Here is a 25,941-nt window from a genome sequence, read left to right as displayed (position 1 = left end):
CCTTTTAGTCAGTAATGATTTGGTATCCTCTATGACCCAAGTGCAAGCTAGAATTTTAAAAAAGGAGGGGAGCATCAGGAAAATTTGTGTGAGATGGCTAGATTTCTTATTATACAGAATCTTAAAATGCATCATTTGCTGAATTTATTTTCTCTCTACGCTTTCAATGCAAAACTAAACAAAATCAAAAATCCTATTAGGGTGAATGAATACCTTGAAACACAAGACTGAACTAAAAAATCCATCATGCATTTATTAGCAGTGTTATTTCACTACCTCGTCACCAATGTTTATAAACAATACTGCAATTGAAAGCTCAGAGGAAATATAGAAGCTTTATATACAGAGATATTCTTTAGCTTTTGATTAGGTTCTACAGTGATAATTCTTGGAAAAAAAGAAAATGTCATGAAGCAATGGACAAAAAGAGCTATGGGATAGAAAGCAAACCCAGTAACAGGAAATCATATCACTTTTGGCACAAAGGTCAGATGATAACTTCCTATTCTAACAGGTGACAAGATATCCATAGTCACAAACCTAATTGCCTACAATGCCAATTATGGTGAAAAGTCTTACATTTCAGCAATACTACCTGTCAAAAAAGAGCTCAATACTGGAAAGAAGGCCAGATGCTTTGGGTAAATAAGTGATTACCTGAATGTAAGTTAGGCACCCTTGTGAGAAACACTAACTCTTTATGCCTTTTCAAAATGTGCACGCTGCGGTTGTCTCTGCATTGAAAACAGAAAAACTAAAAAAGTTCTTAAAATAACTTCCCTATCTTACTCATTTGTCAGAGGGGATATTTGCCATTTTTCAACACAGGACCCTGCATGCACAATTTCTAAAGGGAGCACTGGACTGCCTTTCCAGTTCCCACCTCTCCTGCCTCTGTCAACCCTCTCTCCCTCCCTTTGCCAACATTAGGAAAGAAGTTAACAAATGGATCTAATTACCACAGTGGTTTGAGGCTTCTCAACTTTTTTTCCCCTTCCAGCTGTAAAGATGTCCTCAGACTGAGCTTCACATTCAGAACTGCTGTCATACTTTCACTTTAATGGGCACTTAAATTTAATGTCAAGCTGATGCCTGTGTAAGACCTTGATTAAATTTGCAAACAGTAGACTCTAACCAAACCAGACTTTGAGAGTTGTCTCATTTTGCCTTTCAAGCTTAAATCTCAAGTTTTCTTTTCTTCTTTGCAAAGAATTACAGAAGTTTGCTTGCAAAGACCCTGAGTATCAGTAAGACAGCAAAGTGTAACAAGCAAAACACTCTGAATGCTTTTAGAGAAAGAAGAAATCCCTCAGCTTATTAAAATTCCATATGAATTAAAGATCTTTCCATTGCTTTATTTTGCTCCCTCTCACTCAAAATCTATATTCACTTTTATGACTCTATAATGTTATAAGCAGTCCTAAAAGATTTACTTAAAATCTTCCTAGTGTTCTTTTATATACATTGCAATTAACAGTTTTGTACCCTATAGGGAGAGTAAGAAACATTGTGAAGAAACAACATGAAAGATAAATAATGGAATCTTCACTAACAAGGTCATTGCTTCAACTGGCTACAAATTTCCAACCTAGTCTCTTTCCACTGCCGTTTCTTCTTTTGTCTCTGATAATCATAGAGCCTTCTGTCCTTGAAGAGGTAATAACAACCTAGAAGTTAAAAGACCTGGAAGACTCATATTCTTTTTCATTGGCTACTGTTTTGAAAAGAGGTTGCTGGCTTTTGATTTTTTTTTTTAGGGATTCTTCCTACATCATCCAATTCAAACAGGTCTGTTTTCAAAGAAAACAAATCAAAATTGTCAAGACCTGTGAAGCATGAAAAATAAATTGCTTTTTCCAACTCCAAAAAACACCAGAAAGGCATTAATTTCAGTCTTCTTATATAAACCTCTAACCCCTATCCTCTAATCTATAGACTTCACAAAATATTTATAGTCTTCTGTATAATACATGACAGGAGATCAAATCTTATTACAAAGAAATTGAACTTGTAATACAACTAATATTTAAACTAGTGTTATTTTGGAGTTTGACAAGACACATGTAAAACATTCAAGTAGGATGACAAATTCTTGGGGGTGCCAGGACAAAATAGTCAGCTAAGACACATCTACCGTGCTGTCCATGGCTCTTTCCTTTCAGCTGGTGGGAGCACAGGCTTCAAAAAGGAGGAGAACAAGAGGCATTAGAAAAAAATTGCCTTGCAAAATGTTGCCAGATATGAAATATCCTGTCATAAGATTTCTCATTGAACTATAGCAGTGAGACTGCTTCTAATATTTCCTTTCTTTTTAATACAACAGAGACCTATATTTCTATGCTTGGCTTTCTAAAGCTGACTTAATTCTGTGGTTAAAATAGCCCCATGCAGCACTTGTTCTTAACATAAAAAAAAAAAAAAAAAAAACCCAGACTTGTGGTTTTGCAGTTCATGGATAAAGTGGTAGGCAATCATCAGATTCCTGTTGAGAACTACAAATGATAAAAGGAAGAGCAGATGGTTTGAGAAGGGAGAGATTTATAGGGGTAATTTGTAATGGAATAATACTATTTTCTGAACTAGGTAATAATAATTCACAAAGACAAGTAAAGCTTCTGATGGTATCTCATTAAATTATATATTACTTAACATTCCAAGAAATCTTTGCTCAGCAGCCTAAAATAAAAACCCGATCAGCTGACATTTTTAGGTTCTGTCAATCTGATCTTGTTTAAATCCTTTTCAAATGCTACAGATTTAAAATATGGTGCTTCTAACAATCCGGTTTTCTGAATATAACGTTCTCTTTTCAATTTAGTATCTAATTCAAGAGGATAAAGGAAAAGTACCCTTCCTCACCAGGAAAAGAGGACTGAAATAGACTAATATTTTTACATAATCCAAGGTAATAGGTGAGGAAGGTTCAGTCATGTTTCAACCTGGGTCTCTCCTCTTAGAGCTCCAATCTTCTGGTGACTAAGGAGAGACCACAGGGAGGAAATCAGTTAGATAAGGGCCTCCAAAATGACCCTGCTCCACAATACGTAAACTGCATGGCCTGCATGCCAAAGGCAGGCCAAGAGAGCATGGCATTAATCTAGTATGACTGTAATTATCCACAACATTTACGAAATCTCACTGCTGGCACTGAAAGGAGAGGGTTACTATAAATAACAGAATATTCATTACTGAAGTTAATGAATTTATCAAACCTATTTGGCAACTCATAGCAACCACAGAAGCAATAAGGTATGTTAGCTGAGAGAGCAATAAGGTATGTCAGACTTTCCCTACAACCTTGTCTATTCTTCATGAACCCATCCCCCAGAGAGAATGGGAAATGACAGTGGATAAGGACTACGAACATTTTACATAACAAAATACTTCTATTCATTAACTTTATAACTGGCTCTACAAATTCCATGTCTCTTAATTCCTGAGTCACAATTCATTTCAGTACAGTGTGCTGCCACTCAGGGATGCAAAAGTTCTTTTGATGTGGAATAACCAATGGCCAACTCAAAGGAAAAAAAAAATTAAAATCTTCATTGGTGATTGGCAGTATGTTAGAAATTCCAAAAGACCACTTTAAAAATTAAGGTAATATTTAATCGGTTATGACATAATAGGATTCTTACAATTACACACAGACGCACTAATATACATTTCCATATTTATTAACAAAAATGATCCAGAAAAGGGTTGGATCAAAATTACAGTGACAAGGGTTAAATAAAAGTTTTCAGTTGTATTGTTTCTGGAGGACTGTAATCAGTCTAGAAAGCTGTTTTATCTCCTAAAACAGGACTTAGATCATATCATTAAAGTTTTAGATTTCAAGAGAAAGTCTTCCATTTTGTCAAAGCAAATGTGGAGGTTTTGGTTTTCACCTGCAAGCCTATTTTCCTAAGAACATAGGTGAATTGAGGTGGAGTAAAGGGAGAAGTTAGACAAAAAGGTTAAAGAAAAAGGCAAAATCTTAAAAGCAGGAGATGAAAGCTAGTGAAGAAAAAGGGTCACTAATTGCCCAAGAATCATTCACTGAAGTAATTCTCTAGTCCTTCTATGTCCATTTCCAGAGAGGAATTTTGAGAGGCCAGAGCAGATGATGCCCCTTTGGTTTTCTGGACACTTGGTTTGAGTTGAGGAGTTTCTGGTAGGATGGATTCCTTCTTGATATCTTTACCACCATTTAGAATCCTTTGGCTCTCGATAAAGAATTGATTAGGATGACTCAAAGAAAAGCCACAATCATCCACCTGTACAGAGAAGCGAATATATATTGCATTAATACATAGCAACAGTATAAACGAAAGGGCTTTGAAAACTGTCCCTGACCTCATTCAAAATCTATTAATTACCTGAAACATGGATCCTGGCAGTGCTCATTCATAACACTCAATCCACTACTTACATTTCATTTAGAGGAAGCTTCAACTACCACCTAAACATTAGTGACTTTTGTGTTTGTTTCCAGCCAAACCTCTGTCTGCACTTAGCTCCAGTTCCCTATCCAGCTAGTTCCATATGCAAGTCCTACTCAACATCGTAGACAGCTCAAAGGCACTTCCAAGCAAAATGCCTGACATTATCGTCAGTCGATAAATACTTGCTGTTAAAAAAGGAAAGCCCTTTAAACATTCCAGAATCACAGGGAATGGATATAAACACAGACGCTGTTTTAATACTGGTTCCCAGTATCACTCATATATTAAAACGTATAAGTCTCACAGAGGTAATCTCATTTAGTATAACACAAATTCTGAAAAAGCAACATATTTTAATTTCTTCATTCCAATCTTGGGATTTTTCTGGTGTCCCTTTGAATAGATAATCTTTCCATAATTTTCACGTGGCTTAATGCAAACATGACCAGGTTCATAGTTTTATGCCATTTCTTTTCTCAAATCCTTACCCTCTCTGCCTTCTGCAGTTGGAGCTGATGACAAGAATACAATTTTGCTTGAGTAGTTTGTTGTTTTTTGTTAGGGGGTATTGTATTTTCACTTTATATTTTTTTATAAACTGAAAAGCCATGATACTTCTTTTGGTCATCTGTCTTATAATTATCAACATTTTTATGTTTTATTCTTTGTACTGAAGTAACTTGCACACAGTAGATAGCTAATATTTGGTGAGTTGGACCCAGAACTAACCAGTGTATGCCAGTCATATTTTTCACATATTAATTGAAGACAATATATATAGGGCATGTTATGAGCTAGTAGTTTTTCAGTATACAAAAATGCATTTGACTAAGACTAACTCTAAAGAAATTTCTAGCCTAGTTAAGTCTTATACTTAAAAACCTCTATCAAGAATGAAGAAGTGATAAGGGTCACAGGTAAAGGCTTATTATACTCCACATTAGAGAGAAATCCTGGCTGGGGAGATCAAGGAAGGCTTTGTGAGGGAAGTGCTGTAAGAGTTGAGTCTGGAAAAACAGAAAGAGTAAAAGCTGAGATAATGAGGTAAGGGCAATACAAGCAGCAGGACCACATGAGTAAGGTAAAGAGGACGGGTCCCAGGAAAGCAGGTAGTTCAGATGGCCTGGTGAGAAAGGCACATAAAGGGGAATAACAGGAAATGAGGTTGAAAAGGCAGGCTGGAGCCAGACCTTAGAGAGCCTTGAAAACCAAAGTAAGTAGTCTAGACCTAATTCTGTAGGCAACAGGGAGTCACTAAAAATTCTTAAGAAGGGATGTGATGTGATTAGAGCTATGTATAATCTTATGGTAGATTAAAATGGATTAGCAGAGGTTTAAAGGATTTTACGTCATAGTCCAGAATGAACCCTCTTAACAAGTGGGCCAATAAATAGAAACAAGGTCTTATCTGGTAAAACTTAAGTATCCCCAGGATTCTCTGATTCTCTTCAGTCAGTTGTTGATATAGGTTGTGCCAATAATTTTACAATAACTTTGGAGTACAGCAGATTGATAGTATACAGAATGATTTAAGAGTTATTACCCAGGTCACTAAGAACAAATTTTTTATCTGCTACTTTGCTACTCAATTTCAAAACATTTCCTGGATGTTTTATGTTACATCTATAATTTTTATTAACAATGAAGTCATTTGTGAATTTCTTATTTTCATCCTATTCATTAAAAACTGGGAGATTGAATATAAAGTTTGCTTTTTACCAATTGTTTCATGAAAAGTAAGTTTATTGCCTAGCACATTTCAATCAGAAAGATTTATGTTTTATAAATCAAAACATTATATTGGAAAGACCTTGGGGATCCTTTAAGTTGAACTTCCTACATGGAAAGGCTAGGCCTAAAGAGATTTCATGGTTTATGCAAAGTCACAGAACTAGCAATTGGTTTTGTCTGAATTAGAATTCAGGCCATTGACTTAATCACTTAGTTGCTCTAAAATTTGTTTTAAGAGGTTTAATACAAAGTTAAATAAATGTACTATCATATCATTATAAACATGCTTCCTAGAGTTAAACTTTCCTACTATCAAGGTTATAAAAAACTGGTGTTATTTCATGCAAAAAGAATCTAGCACTACGTGCTATAATTTACATATTGGGGATTTTCTACATCTTGCTTCAAGTTGTTAAAGTTTTTAATACATTTATCCAGAAAAGATGACTCTCTGGATTAAACTTAATTATTAAACTTCAGTGTGGACAAAGAGAAATATGGTCATTTTTATAAGCCTCAGTTTTCTCATCAATGAAATGGAGATAACAGTGGCTCTGTGATAGGGATGTTATGGAGACAGCCCAAGAAATATGACTGTAAAAACAGAGTTGTTGGTTCTATGAAAGCTAAAATGCTTTGTAAAGATTCAAGAAAGGCAAGTTACTTAAAAAAAAAAGGTTAAATTCCCCAAAGATAGGAGGAAAGATTATGTTGCTTTGCATGTATCTTTAAGTTCTTTTTTTCACTTTAAAGAATCCCAAACTAGAAATTGGTGATGTATTAGTATAGTTTATGAAAAAAAATGGAATTGAATTCAAATCTCAAAACTATATTCAAATAAAAAACACTTTGCCCTTACATCAAAAGATTAGCAAATAAATAACATTTAAATGTTTTAAATTTAAAATATGTTTAAGGAATGTACTTTTTTTTTTTAATGAATCCCCATTTTAATTTTCTTACTAACCAACTAAAACAGTGCCAAAGGTCTTGAAATGAGAGCCTAAGTGATGTTATGCTTTTTTCTCTTAGGTATACAATTTCCTTTTCTTAACTCATTTTACTGAACTTATGGTCTAGTAAGTTGCTCAAGAGCATCATAAAATTATGAAGAGTTTCCTTCTATTTACTGGATTGTATTTTCTTCTAGTATAGCTCCTTTGTTTTTTGAGTGTTTCTTTCACTTTTATTTTTGGCTGAAGGAAGTATACAGCAGGTCCTGCAACAAGTTGCTTCATTATAACATTGATGAGATTGTCATAGGAACCTAATCTTATTCATATCAATTAGTCTATGGTAAAATGGTTTTGCTTAAACTTATACATTATTTTGCTTAAAGTCACAAAACCTATCCATGACATTGAGGACTATAAATGGTTGCCATTCAGTTTCTTTTAATTTTGCTCAGGAAAACAAACAGTTTCTTTTGGGAAGGGAAAGAGCATAAACCAAAGAGAAAAATAGATTTTACTTTGAATTACAAAAAAAAACAGAGAAAGGGAGCCCCATTCCGCGTATTTCTGCTTAGGAATCAGTAACTGTTTCCTTTATTCTTCATTAAAAAGAAAAAGATAAGAACACTGTTTCCTTCATTCTAGATTTGGAGACAGAATTTTCACAATTTTGCCTGTTGCGAATATTGTTCTTTTCTTTGCCTTTGTTCTTGTTTGGTTGCTATTCATGATATTTTTCTTAGTGGCTGATGATTTTTTGTTTTGTACATTTTGTTAAGTATTGGGAGATGGAAATTCTATAATGCATTTTCACTCTGCCATATTAGCTTGGAATTCCCAAAGAATTATAAAGGATCTGAAACAAGATTAGTACAGTTGGGGACCGGGTAGTGGACTCCACAGAGTACATTATAAATTTTGGATTTTATCTTAAGAGGGATCGTGAAGAATTTTAAGGTTGTTTTTTTGTTTGTTTGTTTTAAAGCAGATTACTGAAATGGTTAGATTCTTCTATTTCAAGATCACTCTAGCAGCTATATGGAGGGAAAGAATTGGAATGGTACATATGTTGTAGATACTGGGGAATGAGTTAGGAAGCTACTAAAGTAGTTTAGATGATCATGGCTTCTAGCCCAGTATTCTAATTGATATTCATAATAATGACCTTGAGTTAATGATAAAAAGCTTAATTGTATTTGGTATGTCCTATTAAAAACTGCAGGGAAATATGTGATAGGTTCGAACAAGATTTCTGTAGAGATTTCTATGGTGGAAAAAAAATTATGCTCAGCTATTTGAAAAATAAGTATCCAGAAGCACTCAGTTAAAAAGGTCAATTTCTAAAGATATTTTTTTCAATTAAAATTCAGAGATTATACAAGGCCTAGTGTTGCCATTTACATGTGGAGTATGCTGAAAGAAAAAACACTACAGTATGAAACATTGCTCCCTAAAAATACTGAGGAAAACAGGTTTCAAACAGGCCAGCTTTTAACATCTACTGAATGAACCTATCTCGAATATTTGCTTGGAATCAACGCATTTTGCATACAATTTGACCTTCACAGGAACATAGGTCTCATATTTCTGCCACAGCAAATGTAGACTTTGAAGAAATGGAAGCAATATTGTTTTACCTATGGGATGTTTGGGTTTTAATCAAGAGGTTTTTGCAATGACAGCTTATAATGAGGCAGCTGGTATTACCAAAAAAGCCATATGGAACTATCACAGTGCTGCTGTAAATGGTATCAATTAACTGGTTCATTTTCAGAACTTTCATTAAAGTGAGTTTGATCATAGAGGCCTCAGGAAAATAAACATAGTGTTTTTTCTTGGGGTGGGAGAGAGAGGATGGCAGAAACCTAACAATAAAAACAGATTGTTTTTAAATTAGAAAAAATAATAAGTTGAGATATCCACAACTAAAAATCTATAATGAGACATCCAGTGAACACAAATAGCCTTTTTACTTCATTGATTTATATGTGGTTTAGGAGGATTGAGACACATGTCTTTTCGATGTCTATTAATCTAAGGCAAGTTTTAAAAATTGGCAATAGTAGTAATACTCTTGTAGGAATAATCAATAGGAGATACTACAAAAGAAGATTGGAGAACTAAAAAATGCTTACTTCTTAATGGATATGTCACATTTTTTTTTAAAAAGAGGCTGAATAACAGACATCAATTTGTGAAAGTTCTGAGGCCTCTTAATTAAAAGGGTCCACAAATAATTAAGGACATATACAAAATTAAAATTCTCAGGCTGAGCAAGAAAATTAAAGAATGCAGTCTTCAAGGGAGATTCATGTGAAACTAGCGTTGAAAGTATCAAACATGTGGCTTATCTGGTCAGATTCCTATTCTGATTAATGATAATTTATTTTCATTTTTCAATTATAGTTGTCATACATTATATTAATTTCACAGTGATTAGATATTTATATAACCTATGAAGTGATCACCCTGGTAAGTCTAGTACACACCATACATAGTTATTACAACGTTGACTATATTCCCTATTCTGTACTTTACATCATGTAACTATTTTGTAACTGCCAATTTGTACTTTTTAGTCCTTTCACCTTTTTTACCCACATCCCAACCCCCCTCCCATTTGGCAATTATCAGTTTGTTCTCTTCATCTATGAGTTTTCTGTTTTATTCTTTTAAATTCCACATATAAGTGGAATATGGTATTTGTCTTTCTGTCTTATTTCACTTAGCATAATACCCTCTAGATCCATCCATGTGGAAATGGTAAGATTTCATTCTTCTTATGGGCTAGTAATATTCCATTGTATATATGTACCACCTCTTCACTATCCAATTATCTACCCATGGACACAGGTTTCTTCCATATCTTGGCTATTGTAAATAACACTGCAATGAATATAAGGGTGGGGCGTATACATCTTTTTAAATTGGTGTTTGGGGTTTCTTTGGATAGATAGACAAAAGGGGATTGCTCGGTCATATGGTAGTTCTTTTTAAAAATTTTTGAGAAATATCCATATTATTTTTCATAGTGATTGTACCAATTTAGAATCCCACCAACAGAACACTAGGGTTCCCTTTTCACATCCTGGTCAACACTTGTTGATTTATTGATAACAGCCATTCTGACCAGTTCGAGGTGATATCTTTGTGGTTTTAATTTGCATTTCCCAGATGATCAGTGATGTTGAGCATCTTTTCATATATCTAATGGTCATGTAGATGTCTTTTATGGAGAAATGTCTATTTGTGTACTCTTTCAATTTTTTAATCAGATCAGGTATTAAGTTGTATGAGTTCCTTATGTATTTTGAATAATAACCCCTTATCGAATGTATCACTTGCAAATATCTTCTCCCATTCAGTAGCTTGTCTTTTCGTTTTGTTGATGATTTCCATTATTGTGCAAAAACATTTCAGTTTGATGTAGTCTCATTTATTTTTTTTTGTTTCCCTTGCCCGAAAACACATATCCAAAAAAAATATTGCTATGTTTTCTTGTAGGAGTTTTATGATTTCAGGTCTTACATTTAAGTCTTTAATTTTGAGTTTATTCTAGTATATAGTGCAAGAAATTGGTCTAGTCTTTTTCAATTGTATGTTTCTGTTCAGTTTTCTCAACATCATTTATTGTCTTTATCTCACTGTTTATTCTTGCCTCCTTTGTCATAGATTAATTGACCATACGCATGAATTTATTTCTGGGCTCTCTATTCTGTTCCACTAATCTTTACATTTTTATGCCAGTACCATGCTGTTTTGATTACTATAACCTTATAGTATAGTTTGATATCAAGTAGCATAATACCTCCAACTTTGTCGTTCGTTCTCAAGATTGCTGTAACTATTTGGGGTCTTTTGTGGAGCATATAAATTTTAAGATTATTTGTTCTTGTTCTGTGAAAAATTCCATTGGTATTTTGATAGGGTTGTATTGAATCAGTAAATTGTTTTAAATTATGTTAATTCTTCCTATCTATTAGCATTGTATATCCTTCCATTTATTTGTATTTTCTTCAATTTCTTTAATGTCTTCAAGTTTTCCAAGTACAGGTCTTTCACCTCCTTGATTAAATTTATCCCTAGGTATTTTACTCTTTGTAATTAAACTATAAATGGGATTTTCTTAATTTCTCTTTCTGATAGTTGTTATTGGGGATTAAAAATACAACTGATTTCTGAACATTAATTTTGTATCCTGCTACTTTACTAAATTCATTTATTAGTTCTCATCGTTTTTTGGTGCAATCTTTAGGGTTCTCTATAAATAGCATCAATTCATCTGAAAATGACAGTTTTACCTCTTCCTTTCCAATTTGGATGCCTTTTATATCTTTTTCTTGTCTGACTGTTGTGGTCAGAGCTTCCAATACTATGTTGAATAAAAGTGGATGTCCTTTTTTTGTTCCCGATCTTAAGGAAAAAGCTTTCAGCTTTTCACTGCTAAGTATGTTAGCTGTGGGTTTGTCATATATGGCCTTTATTATGTTGAAAGGTAAGTTTCCTCTATTCCCACTTTGCTGAGAGTTTTTATCATAAATGAATGTTGGTTTCATCAAATGCTTTCTCTACATCTACTGCTATATGATTCTGACCTATAATTTTCCTTTTTAAAAGTGTCTGTCTTTTCATAGTGTCTTTGTCTGGTTTTGGTATCAGTGTACTGCCAGCCTCCCCTCCTCTTCAATTTTTTTTTTTTTTTAATATTAGTTTGAGAAAGAGACGTCCAATTCTTCTCTATTTGGTAAAATTCACATGTCAAGCTATCTGAATCAGTTTTTTTTCTTTTTCTTTCTTTCTTTCTTTTTTCTTTCTTTCTTTCTTTCTTTTCTTTTTTTTTTTTTTTTTGCATTACTGGTCAAATTTTTAGTAGTTATTGGTCTATTTAGGTCTTGTTTCTTTTGTTTCTTCCTGATTCAATCCTGGAAGATTGTATGTTTCTAGGAGTTTATCCACTTCTTCCAGGCTGTCCAATTATTGGTATAAAAATAATTCTTTGTATTCCTGTGGTGTCCATTGTCACTTCTTTTTCATTTCCAATTTTATTTGGTACTCTTCTTTCTTGATGAGTGTGACTAATGGGTTATCAGTTTTATTTACCTTTTCATAGAACCAGCTCTTGGTTTCATTGACCTTTATTTTTGCTCTGATCCTATTTCCTTCCTCTACTAATTTTGGGCTTTATTCATTCTTTTTCTAGTTCCTTTATGTATAAGGTTAGATTGTTTGAGACTTTTCATTTTTCTTGATGTAGGGCTCTATTGCTATAAATTTCTCTCTTGGAACTGTTTCAGCTGTATCCCATAAAGATTTGGGGACACTATGTTTTCATTTTCATTTGTCTCAAGGTATCCTTTGATTTCATTGTTAAACCATTTATTATTTAGCAGGATTTTATTTAGCCCCCACATTTATGTTTTTCAGTTTTCTTCTTGTAATTTATTTCTACTTTCATACCATTAAGTTTGAACACATTTTATAATCACTATAATTTTTACTCATTGATGTGGTCATTTTTTACTTTGTGTTTGTGTGCATCCTTTAATTTATTGTTGTAATTACACATAATCTTCCTACTTTTGCCTATTATCCTTTATACTAGCTTTATAGTTAGTTGATCCACTGTTTTTACTAAATGTTTGCCTTTTTCAGTGAGAATTTTCCTTTCTTATATATATTTCTGATCTTTTTAAACATTTCTTATAATACTGGTTTGGTGGTGATGAACTCCTTTAGCTTCTTCTTGTCTGGGAAACTATCTCTCCTTTAATTCTAAATGACAGCCTTGCTGGGTAAGACATTCTTGTTTGTAGGTCTTTAACTTTCATTCATTTTGAATACTTCATGCCAATCTCTCTGGCCTGCAAAGTTTGTTGAAAAATCAGTTGAGTCTTATGAGAGCTCCCTTGTAAATAACTAATTGCTTTCCTCTTGCTACTTTTTAAATCCTGTCTTTAAACTTTGGCCTTTGAATTATGATATATCTTGGCTATACCTTTTTGGGTTCATCTTGTTTGGGACCCTAGACTTGTATGTCTATTTTGTTTGCCAGATTGGGAAAATTTTTGGTTATTATATCTTCAAACAGCTTTTTGATACTTTGCTTTCTTCTGGTACCCCTATGATGCTAATGTTGATACCCTTGACGTCCTAAAGGTCTCTTAAACTATCCTCATTTATTTTGATTCTTTTTGCTGTTTGGGAGTTTTCTGTTACCTTCCCTTCCAGATCACTGATTCAGTTTTCTGCTTTATCTGCTGTTGGTTCCCTCTAATGCAGTCTTCATTTCTGAGTGTTTTTATTGTTTGTTTTGTTTTGCTTTCAATCTCCACTTTTATGTTTTCTATTTTTGTTGAAATTCCCACTGAATTCTCTATTCTTAAGTTCAATGAACATCCTAATTATAACCAATGTTTTGAACTCTGCGTCAAGGAGATTGTTAATCTCCATTTTGTTTAGTTCTTTTTCTAAAGTTTTGTCCTCTCTTTTCATTTGGGACCTGTTCCTTCATCTCCTCATTTTGGCTGACTGTGGTTGTTTCTACATATTAGGTACATCTGCTACATCTCCCAGTCTTGGCAGAGTGGACTTATAAGTGTCCTGTGGGACCCAGTGGCATTCTCCCTAATCACCTGAGCTAGGTGCTCCATGGGTGTACCTTGTGTGGGTTGTGTATGCCCTCCTGATGTATTTGAACCTTGATTGCTATTGGCACTTCAGTAGGTGTGACTGACCCATGTTAGCTGCCTGCGACTGCAATGGATGAGCTGTTGTACAGGAGCTGATGCCAAGGAGAGAGTGCCACTTTAGCAGGACTTTATTACTTGCTGAGTCTGCCTTTCAGGTGTGTCGGTTCTGGAGCCTCCTAGGAAGGGCTTTGGTGAAGGTCAAGGTCAGCCACTGCTTGTATTAAGCTTGAGACTGTCCTGTTGGAGGTACGGAGTGATCTGCAGTTTGTTGCCACTTGTGCTGGGCTTGGAGGTGCCTGGGAAAGGGTATTCTGGAAACTGAGGCTGGCTGTCTCTTGTGCTGGGCTTGGGAACCTTTGATGGGCTACTTGTGCCAGGTTTGTGGCCATTTAGTGGAGGCTACATTCCAAGCTAAGACTGGCCACTTATTATGCCAGGCTTGAGGCTACCTGATGTGAGTAATGGCGCAGGTTCAGACTGGTCACACTTGTGCTGAGTGCTGCTTGTTTTCATTTTGTGGACCTTCGAGAGATTTTAGGAAAGTCCACAGCATGAGCTGAGGCAGGCTGCTTGTGTGGGGAAGCCACTGGAAGAGGTTCAGCCAGGTGCACAAGTTGGTGGGGTGAACAGTGTCAGCCAGGTTACTGGAGAGCTCAGATTTGGTGCCACACTGGATGGTTGAGGAAAAGACTCAAAAAGGAATATCTCCAGAGAGAGCTGTCCTGACCTCTGCCCTCCAGCCTTTACTGAAAAGCTAGTCAATTTAGTTCTTCCCTCTGTGTCCCTGGTGCTTTCAAGCTGCTGCCTCTGAGCAGGAGCCTAGAGCGAGTGAGTCTGTGGGCCCTTTAAGCCCTGCAGCACCTGAGTCTCACTGGAATGCAATCCCAGCTGGTGTTCACAGCCAGATGTTATAAGGGCTCCTCTTCCTGTCCCTGGAACCCCAGGCTGGGAAGACCAGTGTGAGGCTGAGACCCCCTTGTTCCACAGAGTAAACCTCTGCAGCCAGGATATCCTTCCTGATTTTTAATCACCATACCATGGGTGTGGACCTGCCCTTTCCATGTCGCTGCCCCTGCTACCAGTCTTGACGTGGCTTCTATATCCTTATAAGACTTCTATTCAACTAGTATTCAGGTGGTTCTTGGTGATGGTTGCTCTATAGTTTGTTTAATTTTGATGTGATTGTGGGAGGAGGGGATTAATAGCATTGACCTACTTAGCCATCTTGACTGCAAGTCTCTAAATTATTCTGTTTTTGTTTTTTTTTTTAAATAAGAATAATATTTTTAACATTTAGGTATAATAGAGGACTAGGCCCACCAGGATTCTACCTACAGATCTCCCATTAATCAGTTATGGTATCCTGGGCAAGTCACATAGAAACACTAGGCCTTGGTTTTTGTTTGTTTTTTTAATGTAAACTACGAAGGCTGGATCATGAATCTAGAAAGGAAAATGCTAATGACCTCAAGAGTTATTACAAGTTCGGGACCAGATACTATAGAACAGCACAGTCATGGTTAGGTTCATAAGATTTAGATGAGTTACTCAACATCCTTGTTCAAATCCAAGTTCCAACCCTTATAAGCAGTATGACTATACACAGGTTGCTCAGCTTCTCTAAGTTTTATTTATAAATGGGATAAAAATAGTACCTAGTTGTAGTACTGTAGTGTATGTCAAAAGAGTGAACATGTCCAAAGTACTTTGTACTGTGCCTGGCATGCATTAAGTATTCTATAGATGTTGGGTGATATTATTTTCATTATTTGTAATATTATAGAATGTTTTTTCCTAAGAAATATTTCATCAAGAAATCCTGCACTTACAAAACCACAATAAAAAAATTTCATGAAAATTAAAAAATATAAAAATGATTATAAAACTTAGCATAGCATGGTAGCTGATAATGAATTCAATAACTGCAATATCTTTTAGGGGGGCCTGTGGATCCCCTTGAAACCTGAACACCACAGACTCCAAAAATTGCACATATGTTTTCATAGAATGAATGTTTCAAGAGGTGCATGGCCCTCCAAGTCCATTTTTGAATGTCTGTCCTACGTTAGGAAGCCATGATCAGGAAAGTGGTTGCAAACTGGGGATTGGTGGGCTGGATGTGACCTGCAGATGTGTTAGTGACCTGCACAGGGTCTTAAAACTTGTCAATGTGAATGCCTAACAGTATGAACTCTTCAGTACACCATAGTTCCTATCATACTCGCTGGTATTAATCTCAGCTAGCTTCATTTGGGGGGGTCGGGGAGCTGTGACCATTGTTTTACAACTTTCAGAATCTATGATAGCAGGCCTTCTTGCAGTAAGGAGGCTAGCAAGATAAAAGCCAAACAAATTTCCCTGACTCCTTTTCAGTCAAGGGTCCACTATGTAACCTATGTTCTGCCCTGCGGATAAATACAAGACAAGACTTGGGCAGTAGATTAGAGTAGCACGAGGTGGCAGCAAGTAAAAGGATCAGATTTTTTGCAGGGGAGGCAGCAAAGCCTTAGGTTCTTCTCGGCAGCTATTGCAAAAATTCTAGATCTACTCCAGAGGTTGGCTAACTAAAGCCTATGTGTCAAATCCAGCCCTCTGTTTTTGTAAATGAAGTTCCACAATACCACAGCCATGCCTGTTCATTTACATACTGTCTATGGCTGCTTTTGTACTATAACAGCAGAGCTGAGCAGTTGTGACAAAGATCATGTGACAATAACACCTAAAACTTTTAAAATCTGGCACTTTACAGAAAAAGTTTACTGACCCTTGGTCGCATCCCTTGATGTGGAGTGGTAGGTGGCAGCTGTAGTAAAGTAAGGTTTTCTCATGATGTAGCTTTTCCTAGTAACAATATTCCTGGTTCTGGAGCATCTAAGCTTAATGTTCTGGCCCTTCCATAAATTTTATAAGCTACCTAGTACAGTATAATAAATCTCTTTTTGCCGAAAATAGCTGGAGTGGTTTCTATTGCTGCTACTAAAAACCCTAAATGAAATAGTAACAAAAGATGAAAAATTAGGCAATGAAGTTTAAAATTTTACTTACGTTATGTGTCATCTCAAAGTACTTCTGACAGGCTACTTGGTAATGTGATCCTTTTACTAAATCTAAAATCTAAAATGAAAGAGAAAAAGATAAAGAAAAATTAGAAATTAAGTATCTCCTAAACCACTGTAGCTCATGGTTGCTATCTTCATTCCAGACAGGAACTGCATTAAATCATATAGCACGTTGCAGCCTGGACGCTGTGATAATTTTGACATTATACAGTAGCTGTTTAGGTCAGCATTAAACCACAGATGACAAGAGATAGTATGTGATCTTTCTGACCCACCAACTGTGAATTTCAATAACTTTACCTTGACAACAAGATGAAAATAGATCCTAGTATTATGACTTTGACAGTTATTGTCAGAACATCATATGGCAACATCTCTTCTAAAATTGTAGATATAAATCTGATAATCTAAATGGTTGGTGCATGAAGCAATCTAGTATACTATTTAGATTTTTATTTTCCGCATTACCAGTTTATACAAATACAGCATAAAATACAGCTGTGTGCCCATCAAGAAAATTCAATGTAAACCCTTTTGGATGAGTATCTGTGGAGAGGGAATGCTTTTTACCTTCAATCAAATTTGTCCCTTTTTTGAAATGAAGTTATTTCTAGTAAAGCTCAGCAGAATATGAGAGTGAATAGTCAATTCAGAACACCTATTAGGAACATCATCCTATCTTTTGTAAATACAATTTGCTTTCCAATTCTACTTCATGTAATCTCTTCAGAGGATGTAAACTCCAATTCTTGTCAGCAGAGTGCAATGCCAGTTGAAATTTGCACTTTCATCACCTCCCCCACCAGTTTCTCAAACACAGTAAAATGGTGGAACTGAGAGACAGCCTCAAATGAAAGGGACTATAATTCTGGAGAAATGTTAATTTCTACCCCTTTTCAAAAGGCTCACCTTCCTATGACAAGTAGAAATGTATACAAAGTCTCAAATTCTTGCTTTCTTCATTACTGAATATAGCTTACATCTTCTGACAGATATACAAACAAATTACAGTTGCAGAATGGGCATCACACAATACTGACAAGAGTGTGCTTAAAAGAATTGTTTTTCCGATTGTCTTATAGATTACATTTCTGAATTTCAGGTCACCTTGTAATTAAATCTGTTTGAAAGACCTTGTAAATGCCAACCAATCACAGCACCAGGATCTTGCCCATCTGCTTATTAGACCTGTCCACCTTTCTTAAATTATTAGAGCAAAAATAAAATCAATATAAAATGTATTACTATAAATTTTAAAAAATAGAAAAAGACACAAAATTTTCCAAGTAATTCTAACATTCTGAGCTTATATTCACCAATGTTTTTACCCATGAAAATTCAAATTGTGTTGAGATAAACTTGTAATTGATTGTTGGCAAATGTCAATGATACCAATATATGAATATCAGTGAATTACAATTTTAGAGAAGTTACGACATGACAAAGTTCAAATGATATGATAAAATATCTGAAAGGAAATAAATTCACAGAAATAAGTAAAGAGCTCTATTGTGTGGTGTAAGTTCCTTTTATACAAAAACAAAACAAAACAATAAATCTAACAACTTATATATATATATTTCTTGTTTTATATATATGTAATAAATTTAAGTATCTTCCTTGCAGAGTAAATACGTAACACTATATACATACCACTTAATCTGTATAATTGGGAAACATGCTATAAAGAAATACTTATAAGAAACATTAATAAAAATATCTAGTTGAGTGATATATACATATGTGAAAAAGTTATTAAGGAAAATTGATATATAGGCCATAGAATGTGAGAAAAACAGATTTATGTATCTTGAAATTTTAGGTTCAATCCAAAATTTAAATTTAACAACGACAAAAAAAAACAATCCCTCTGTTCCACTCCCAGAGGAGGTTCTTCCTCATCAAAAATAATTTTTCCTCTTTAGGCTTTACCTGCCTAGGAAGAATTTTTATTTGAAATTTCCTGCAAGCCCATGAAATTAAACAACTTTACTGATCATGTCACAGCATATTTAAGTGGATAAAGCTTCTGCACTTATCTAAAGGTATGGTGGAAAAAAAGGAAAATAGAGTATTTTTCACTGGCTAGTAAAACTATTTTGACAGATAAATTTAGGCCTAGGGAAGAGAAGAGAATACCAAGAATGGAGATATTGGGACAATAAAAGAACTAATAAGAGAAATCCAAAAAAAGAACTGCTTCGAGGTGATTAGGTTTTGAAGGTAGATATTATCTTCATTTCAGAGATGAAGAAATATATCCTCTTAAAAACAGGTGTCTGGTGAGGATCATTTACTGCTGAAAGAATTAAAAATGTAAAAATCTTATGCAACTTGAGTCTATTTTCCTTTAGGGGAATATAAATTACGTGTTTTAAAATTAAAAAATGTGCAAAATTACTCAAAAAATCCAACTAATAAAGATATATACAATAGATATTTCTCCAAAGAGGAAATACAGATGGCCCATAGACATGAAAAGATGCTCAAGGTCATCAATCATCAGAGAAATGCAAAGTAAAACCACAATGAGATATCACCTCACACCTGTCAGAATGGCTGTCATCAATAAATCAAAGAACAACAAGTGCTGATGAGAATGTGGAGAAAAGGAACCCTCATACACTGTTGCTGGGACTGCAAACTGGTACAGCCACTATGTTGAACAGTCTGGAGGTTCCTTAAAAAATTGAAAATAGATATACATTTTGACCCAGCAATTGCACTTCTGGGTATTTATCCAAAGAAAACCAAAACAATAATTTGTAAAGATCTGTGCATCCCTATGTTCATGGCAGCACAGTTTACAATAGTCAAGATATGAGCGCACCCACGATATGGTGACCTCTCAGTGTCACCAACATCGTGGATGCACACCTTTCTGCTGACTTAAGAATTTTCACAAATGATTCTGATGTTGTACCATTTGTTTATGGAGTATAACTCGAGAGTTCTTCTGTACTCTATTTTCTTAGATTTTTCTAATATAAACACTGGCAAATACTATACTATTTTGAGGATGATGCTGGTGCAATTTGTTAATGCGATGAATGGCACCAAGGCAGTAAATGCAAACCTAAAAATTAAAGGAAAGGAAGGGAGAATTGAGGGAGGAGCAAAATACTAAAATTCAGTTTGTGAAACAGGAGCAAAAACAGACACATGGCAAAGAAACACTAAGATCCAAGAAGGACAGATGCCTGAGGGAGAGTCTGTGAAATAGAATTTGGGACAAAAGCTAAATTTTCTACAATATGTTTTACATACCTCTAGAAAGACTGCTTTTCCCAAAGTGAACCACTTGTGTGCTAATGTAGAAATGCTTACAGTGCTCACTGTTGACCTAGTAAGGTTGCATAGAGATGGTTCTGCAGTGATGGTTGAAATGCATGATGGTTATGATCACTGAGTCATCCTTATTTTCTGAATTTTAGTGTCTCAGGAATAGGTGGTCTCATTTAGAATTAAAATTTTTATTTAATCATAATTCAAGTAACCTTTTTTTAAAGTGCTATATAGGAGTCCATGTCCCAGGGCTAAGGACAGATAGGCTTGAATATGTATAGCCAGACTATTGTGAACCCGAAAACGATTAGGGTTTAACAAAAAGTGGTATATTTTCCTTTGAAACTGAGATTTTTCTTTGATGTTTTCTCAAGAATAAAAAAATACTAGATGTAGTAATAGTTTACACAATGTGTTAATTTTGAACTTACCTTCCTAACCGTTGTTTAAAATATGCTGGGGTGGGGGTGAGGGGTAGAACGTGCAGAGAGTTAGTTCATAATGTGCTTGGTTATATGTATTTTATGTTAAAATATGTTGAATATAACATTAAAATTTTTAAAAGAAAAATACTTCTGTGGAGAAGCCAGAATGAAGATGTCAGGCAACAGTTCTGACAATGTTTGTTTTGTTCACACAAGTTGTGAACGGCCAGACTTGCATCCTACAATTTGCCCTTGACCTTAAAGGGATAGTTCCCTGAGGCTGGAGTTCAAGTAAAGGTCAGAAATGAGTGCAGGAAACAAATACTACACAGAGGTGAAAACTCATTGAGAGGAAGAAATGTAAACAGAAGAAAAGAAACAAGCAGGAAGATGAAAGAATTAGGTTAAAAAAAAAAATGTGCAAAGCCAGAGAACTAGGGTTAATGAAATGGAGTCCACAACTTGCTATCCACATGGCCTGTAAACACTGACGTGTAACTCACATCTCACAAAAGATGTTTCACTGAGCAATGATACAAACTCTCTGGTTTTCATGCTCCATTCAGGAAGGGCCAGAGCGAGCACACCACGACTTCCTCTAGTATACAGCATCAATACCAAAAGAATATGTGTCCGGGAGAAACCCAAATCAAATGCTAATTCTGATGCCTAGGCTAGAAGTTTCCTAATTCTGTTTTAGAAAAATACAATCAAGCAATTTGAACAACCATATGAGATAAAGGAATATTGGAAAACACAAGCTTATTATTTAAAGAAAAAAATTTCTATGAAGATCTAAGAATATTGCTCAAATGGCAATTTGACTTTTAGTTTTGAATGCCAGTACTTCCAGACTAAAGTACAAAATGTCAAGTGTAATAATTCGTTTACTGTTCTAATCTTGTAATCAAAAGGCTAAGAGAAATTAAGAGTACAGATATTCTTTAACTTTTTTCTCCCTATTTTTAATTATTCCTTATTAGCTGACTAAATTCCACCAAGGAGAATATTAGATCTGGTTTTTTAAAACAGAACTTTGACATTTTTATAAGAAAAACATTCATCGTATTTGTATTTGTTAAGTTTGGTTAAAGCATTAATTACACTTACCTGCTATTCCATCCTCAAGGCAAATAACAGTTTAGTTGTGAATTCTAAGAAAGTGGCTAACCAAGATATCTTTGCAGTGGAAGAACAAAGAGCAAACAAAGTGATATTTTCCTCATTTGATTGGGGATGGATCATTGTCAGCTGATGAAACTGGGTGATACAATATCTTGATGGGGAATGCTATATTTACAAACATATAAAATAAAAATGTAGATGACATTTTATAACTTCGGGTCACATTTCCTTCTCTCTTCCTAATCTCTCCAATATTCCCTGCCATCTGTAAAATTCCTCTCTGCCTTTTGCTCCGGTGCCTGCCAGTGAGGTCCAGATGATTATCTGGCAGCTGACTGTAGCCACCTGCTGGTTCTTGGCTTTGGTGAGTAGTGTTGTTCAGCTAGGTATGCTGCATTTAATAATTAGACACGCAGTTTAATCTGTCTCTAATTCAAGGTCATATTCAGTCTTATTTAAAAGTGATAATAAGCTTGTCTTGTTTCTTCCTAAAAAGCAAAACCTTTCAAAAGTAGGCCATGCTGATTTTTTTCCACTTCATTTCTAACCTTCCTTTATTTCAAAGATGGGAGAAAGCGTGAAAGAGATGCAGAGTCTGGAACACTTTAAAACATTACTTCTGTTTCTAATACACTAATCATAGTTTAGTCTGTGCTGTCTTACAACTCTCCTGTGACCTTCATTTATTGGCAAATTTCCCTCTCTTGAAAATAAACTTTCATGAGTTTCGAACGTTATACCCAATAATTTTTTTGACTCTTCATTGTCTATAAAGTTACCTTACTGAATCGATTCTACCTCCAAATGTCTTTAAAACCTACCTTTTCCTTTTCATTGTTCAGGCCCTCATCATTCTTTTTTTGATTGCAAACCTTCTAGATTTATTTTGCCTTATTCTACAAGCTTCTAAACTGCCAAAATAGTAACTTTTCTAAAATCTAAATCTAATTCTGACATTGCTGGCTTCCAGCTGTGGATAGTTCAAAAGGCTGTCCTCGTCAGGCCATGGTCTCCCTCTTAGGGCCCCCTTCCTGCCCCACCTGGCCACAGGGGTCCCTTTTACTCTAGTCCAGCTGCTCCCACAGTCTCTTTAGCTCACAAAATCCTAGTGATGACTTGGTGGCTTTTCTCCTCTAATGGACTGTTTGGTTTGGTTTAATACAGAATTATCCCAGTTTCTTAATAGCAGGACTTTTTGAGGTGGCACTTCTCAACTAATTTATCCTAGAACCTGTTTTCATATATCTCTCATGACTAGGGTTCCTCAACACACTCCCTGACCACCTTACCTAAACAGGCTTGCCTCCCCCAGGTCTCATTCTGTTCCCTTGACATAGTCTTCTCTCACTGCACTTGTCTGTCTTCCCCCCTGGAATAGCAGCTTCATGAAAATAGGGATCTTATTAGTCTTGGCCATCACTGTATTCCCAGTGCCTTGTACCATAACTGGAATACAGTCAGCACCCAATTATTTGTTGATGTTCAATGAATGCTGTTGCGTCTGTGCTATAAGCCTCACTTCCCTCGACTGGGGAAACTCCCATTCCACTTTCAAATCCAATTCAAATGTCACTTCCTACATGACACTAATGTCACACCTCTCCTTCAGCAAATCATTCTCCTCTGAATCTACTATTAGCACTTAGAATATATTTGCATTAAAGCAGTTATCACATTTTATTAATTTATACCTTTTTCCTCCACTAGAAAAAAAGCTGTTTCTTAATCATCTTTCTACTTCCAGATTTGAACATACTGAAAACTCAGGGACATGTTGAATTCTCAGTAAATGTTTATTGAGTAAAAAATGTCTTTCTTCACCAATACAACTTATTTCTAGTTCAGTCTTAGAACACTTTTACGGAATCTTTGCAGTTAGTTGCTTTACTTTTTTTTTTTTTTTGTATGTAGCACCACAGGGAGATAGGGAATACTAATTTAATTCCTTCATAAGGCTGTAAAAGGGCTTGATACTACAAAGGTGTGAACCTACCCCCCCCCGCCACCCTCCCCTTGCGGTGGGGGTTGGGGGGGGGGGGACTCTAGCTGACAAGGTAGCTGTTGACGTATTAGGTTACAGCCCTATCTCACAGCCCATGAAGGACTGAAGTGCCAAAAGCAACATTCCAGCCTGAGTTTCGGTACCCAGTGTCCCACTGCGCTAAACCCAGTGGAAAAACAAAAGCTGAATACTCAACCTTCCCACCCCACCCCCTTCCCCATACATCACAGTGGATCCAATGTACGAAACTGAGACACTTCATATAGTGGTTGGCAACTTCTGGTTACAGGGAAGCAGCGCCAGGAACTGATGGGTCTGGAACCCCATAGCCCACCACATCCCTCCACGGGGGTGGTGCCCTAAGACCAAGGTTAGCTGGTCACAGAGGGGACACCCACCTCCTCAAAGAATATGGGGCATTTTCCACAGTTGAGGCAACATAGCCCCACCAAGACTCTAAGTCCTCACAGTACAGGTAAGAGAAAACAAAAACTTGCACTATAGCACCATCTAATGGAAAACAAAGACCTCTATCAACCTGCTAAGTCATCAAAAAGACTGCTCAAAAATGATTTCAATTCCTCAAATGCTCAAGCAGAGAAATAATCCATCAAGTACCACAAATAAACAAATAATCTTCCAAAAACAAATTCTAAGACATAGAAGAGACTTAAATGACAGAGAATTCCAGATTGCAATTCTAAAAAACTCAAGGAGATACAAGAAAACTCAGCTATTTCAATGAGCTCAGGAATAAAATCAATGAACGAAAGGAGTACTTTACCAAAGATATTGAAGCTGCAAAGGACTAAACAAATTCTACAGCTGAAGAACTCAAAACCCGAGATGAAGAATGAATTAAAGAGCTTAGGAAACAGAGCAGACCAGATAGAATTAGTGATCTTGAAAATAGAAAGAATTCAGGTGGAAGAGGGAGAATTGAGAATTTAAAAAAATGAAAGACCTCTATGAGAACTTTGACTCAATTCGAAAGAACAATGTAAGAATAATTGGTATACCATAATAAGAAGAGATGGAAACGGGAACAGAGAGACTATTCAAACAGATAATCGATGAGAACTTTCAAAACCTATGGAAAGAGCTGGATCTTCAAATCCAAGAAACTAACAGAACATCTAATTATCTCAGTGCAGAAGACCTTATCTAAGACACAATATATTAAAACTATCAAAAATTAATGACAAAAGTCTCAAGGCAGCTAGGGAAGACTGCAAACATTAGATTATCATTAGATTTTTCAGTAAAACCTTACAAGTTAGGAGTGAATGTAATCAAATATTCAAATATATTGAAAGAAAGAAATTACCAGCTAAGAATAACATATCCAGCAAGTTATCCTTCAGATATGGAGAAATAAAGGCTTTTCCAGATAAGCTTTTGAGGAAATTTACCCCAAGACCTGCATTATAAGAAATGTTGAAAGGAGCTCTTCTACCAGAAATAAAAAAGACAAAGGATACAAAACTGCAAGATGACGAAGAGAGAAACAGGAAATTGCAACTTTCTTCATAATAGGGTATCAAACAATTATAAAGGTTAAAGGTGGTAAAAGTATTTTTAAAGACTACAGCTCCTGCAATTTGAAAACATACACAGCATTTAAAAAAGGATAAATTGTAAAACAGAATCAAAAGGAGAGCAGGAGAAAGGACTGAACTTGCAGAGATGAATGGAGATAAGCAATCAGAAGAAAAGGGATTATTCTATGTATGCAACTTTTTTTGTGCATAAAACTAATGGTTACCACAAAACAAAAATCTAGAACTGAGACACGTAACAAAAAGAGGAAATGGAAAAAAAATCAACACCACCAGAGAAAAGAAACCATTAAATATGGAGCAGCCAGAAAACAAAAAATAAAATGGCTGTAGTAAGTCCTCATATTTCAATAATCTCCCTAAATGTAAATGGCCTGAGATCACCAATTAAAAGGCACAGAGTAGTGGGATGGATTAAAAGAACAAGACCCAACTATATGTTGCCTTCAGGAGACCTATCTCAGCTATGAGGACAAAGTAAAAGGATGGAAGATGATACTACAAGCATTCCGAGAAAAGTAGGTGTAGCTCTGCTTATATCAGACAAAATACATTACAAGATAAAAAAATTAACAAGACAAAATGGACATTTTATAAAGGGGATAATTAATCAAGAAGACATAACACTTTTCAGTTTACATGCATCCAGCCTGGGAGCAACCAAAATATATAAAACACTAACAGAC

The 25,941-nt window shown here is 35.4% G+C and overlaps 1 protein-coding gene across 4 annotated transcripts in view; it reads right to left on the bottom strand.

Moving 5' to 3' along the window:
• Positions 1 to 3,661: 3,661 nt before the first annotated feature.
• PRIM2 (DNA primase subunit 2) overlaps positions 3,662 to 25,941 on the bottom strand; it is a 241,133-nt gene continuing 218,853 nt past the window's right edge. For all 4 annotated transcript variants that reach the window (XM_016145668.2, XM_016145670.2, XM_036219001.1 and 1 more), the window contains exons 13-14: positions 16,846 to 16,914; positions 3,662 to 4,259 (exon numbers count right to left, since the gene is read on the bottom strand). In XM_016145668.2, coding sequence (XP_016001154.2) covers positions 4,035 to 4,259; positions 16,846 to 16,914 — 294 coding nt within the window. In that variant the 3' untranslated portion in view covers positions 3,662 to 4,034. The remainder of the gene's footprint in view (positions 4,260 to 16,845; positions 16,915 to 25,941) is intronic.

The sequence above is a fragment of the Rousettus aegyptiacus genome, unplaced genomic scaffold, assembly GCF_014176215.1.
Source record: "Rousettus aegyptiacus isolate mRouAeg1 unplaced genomic scaffold, mRouAeg1.p scaffold_m13_p_1, whole genome shotgun sequence".
NCBI classification, from domain to species: Eukaryota; Metazoa; Chordata; class Mammalia; order Chiroptera; family Pteropodidae; genus Rousettus; species Rousettus aegyptiacus.
Note: the sequence above shows the minus strand (reverse complement) of the source record. Positions and strands in the feature narration are given on the sequence as shown.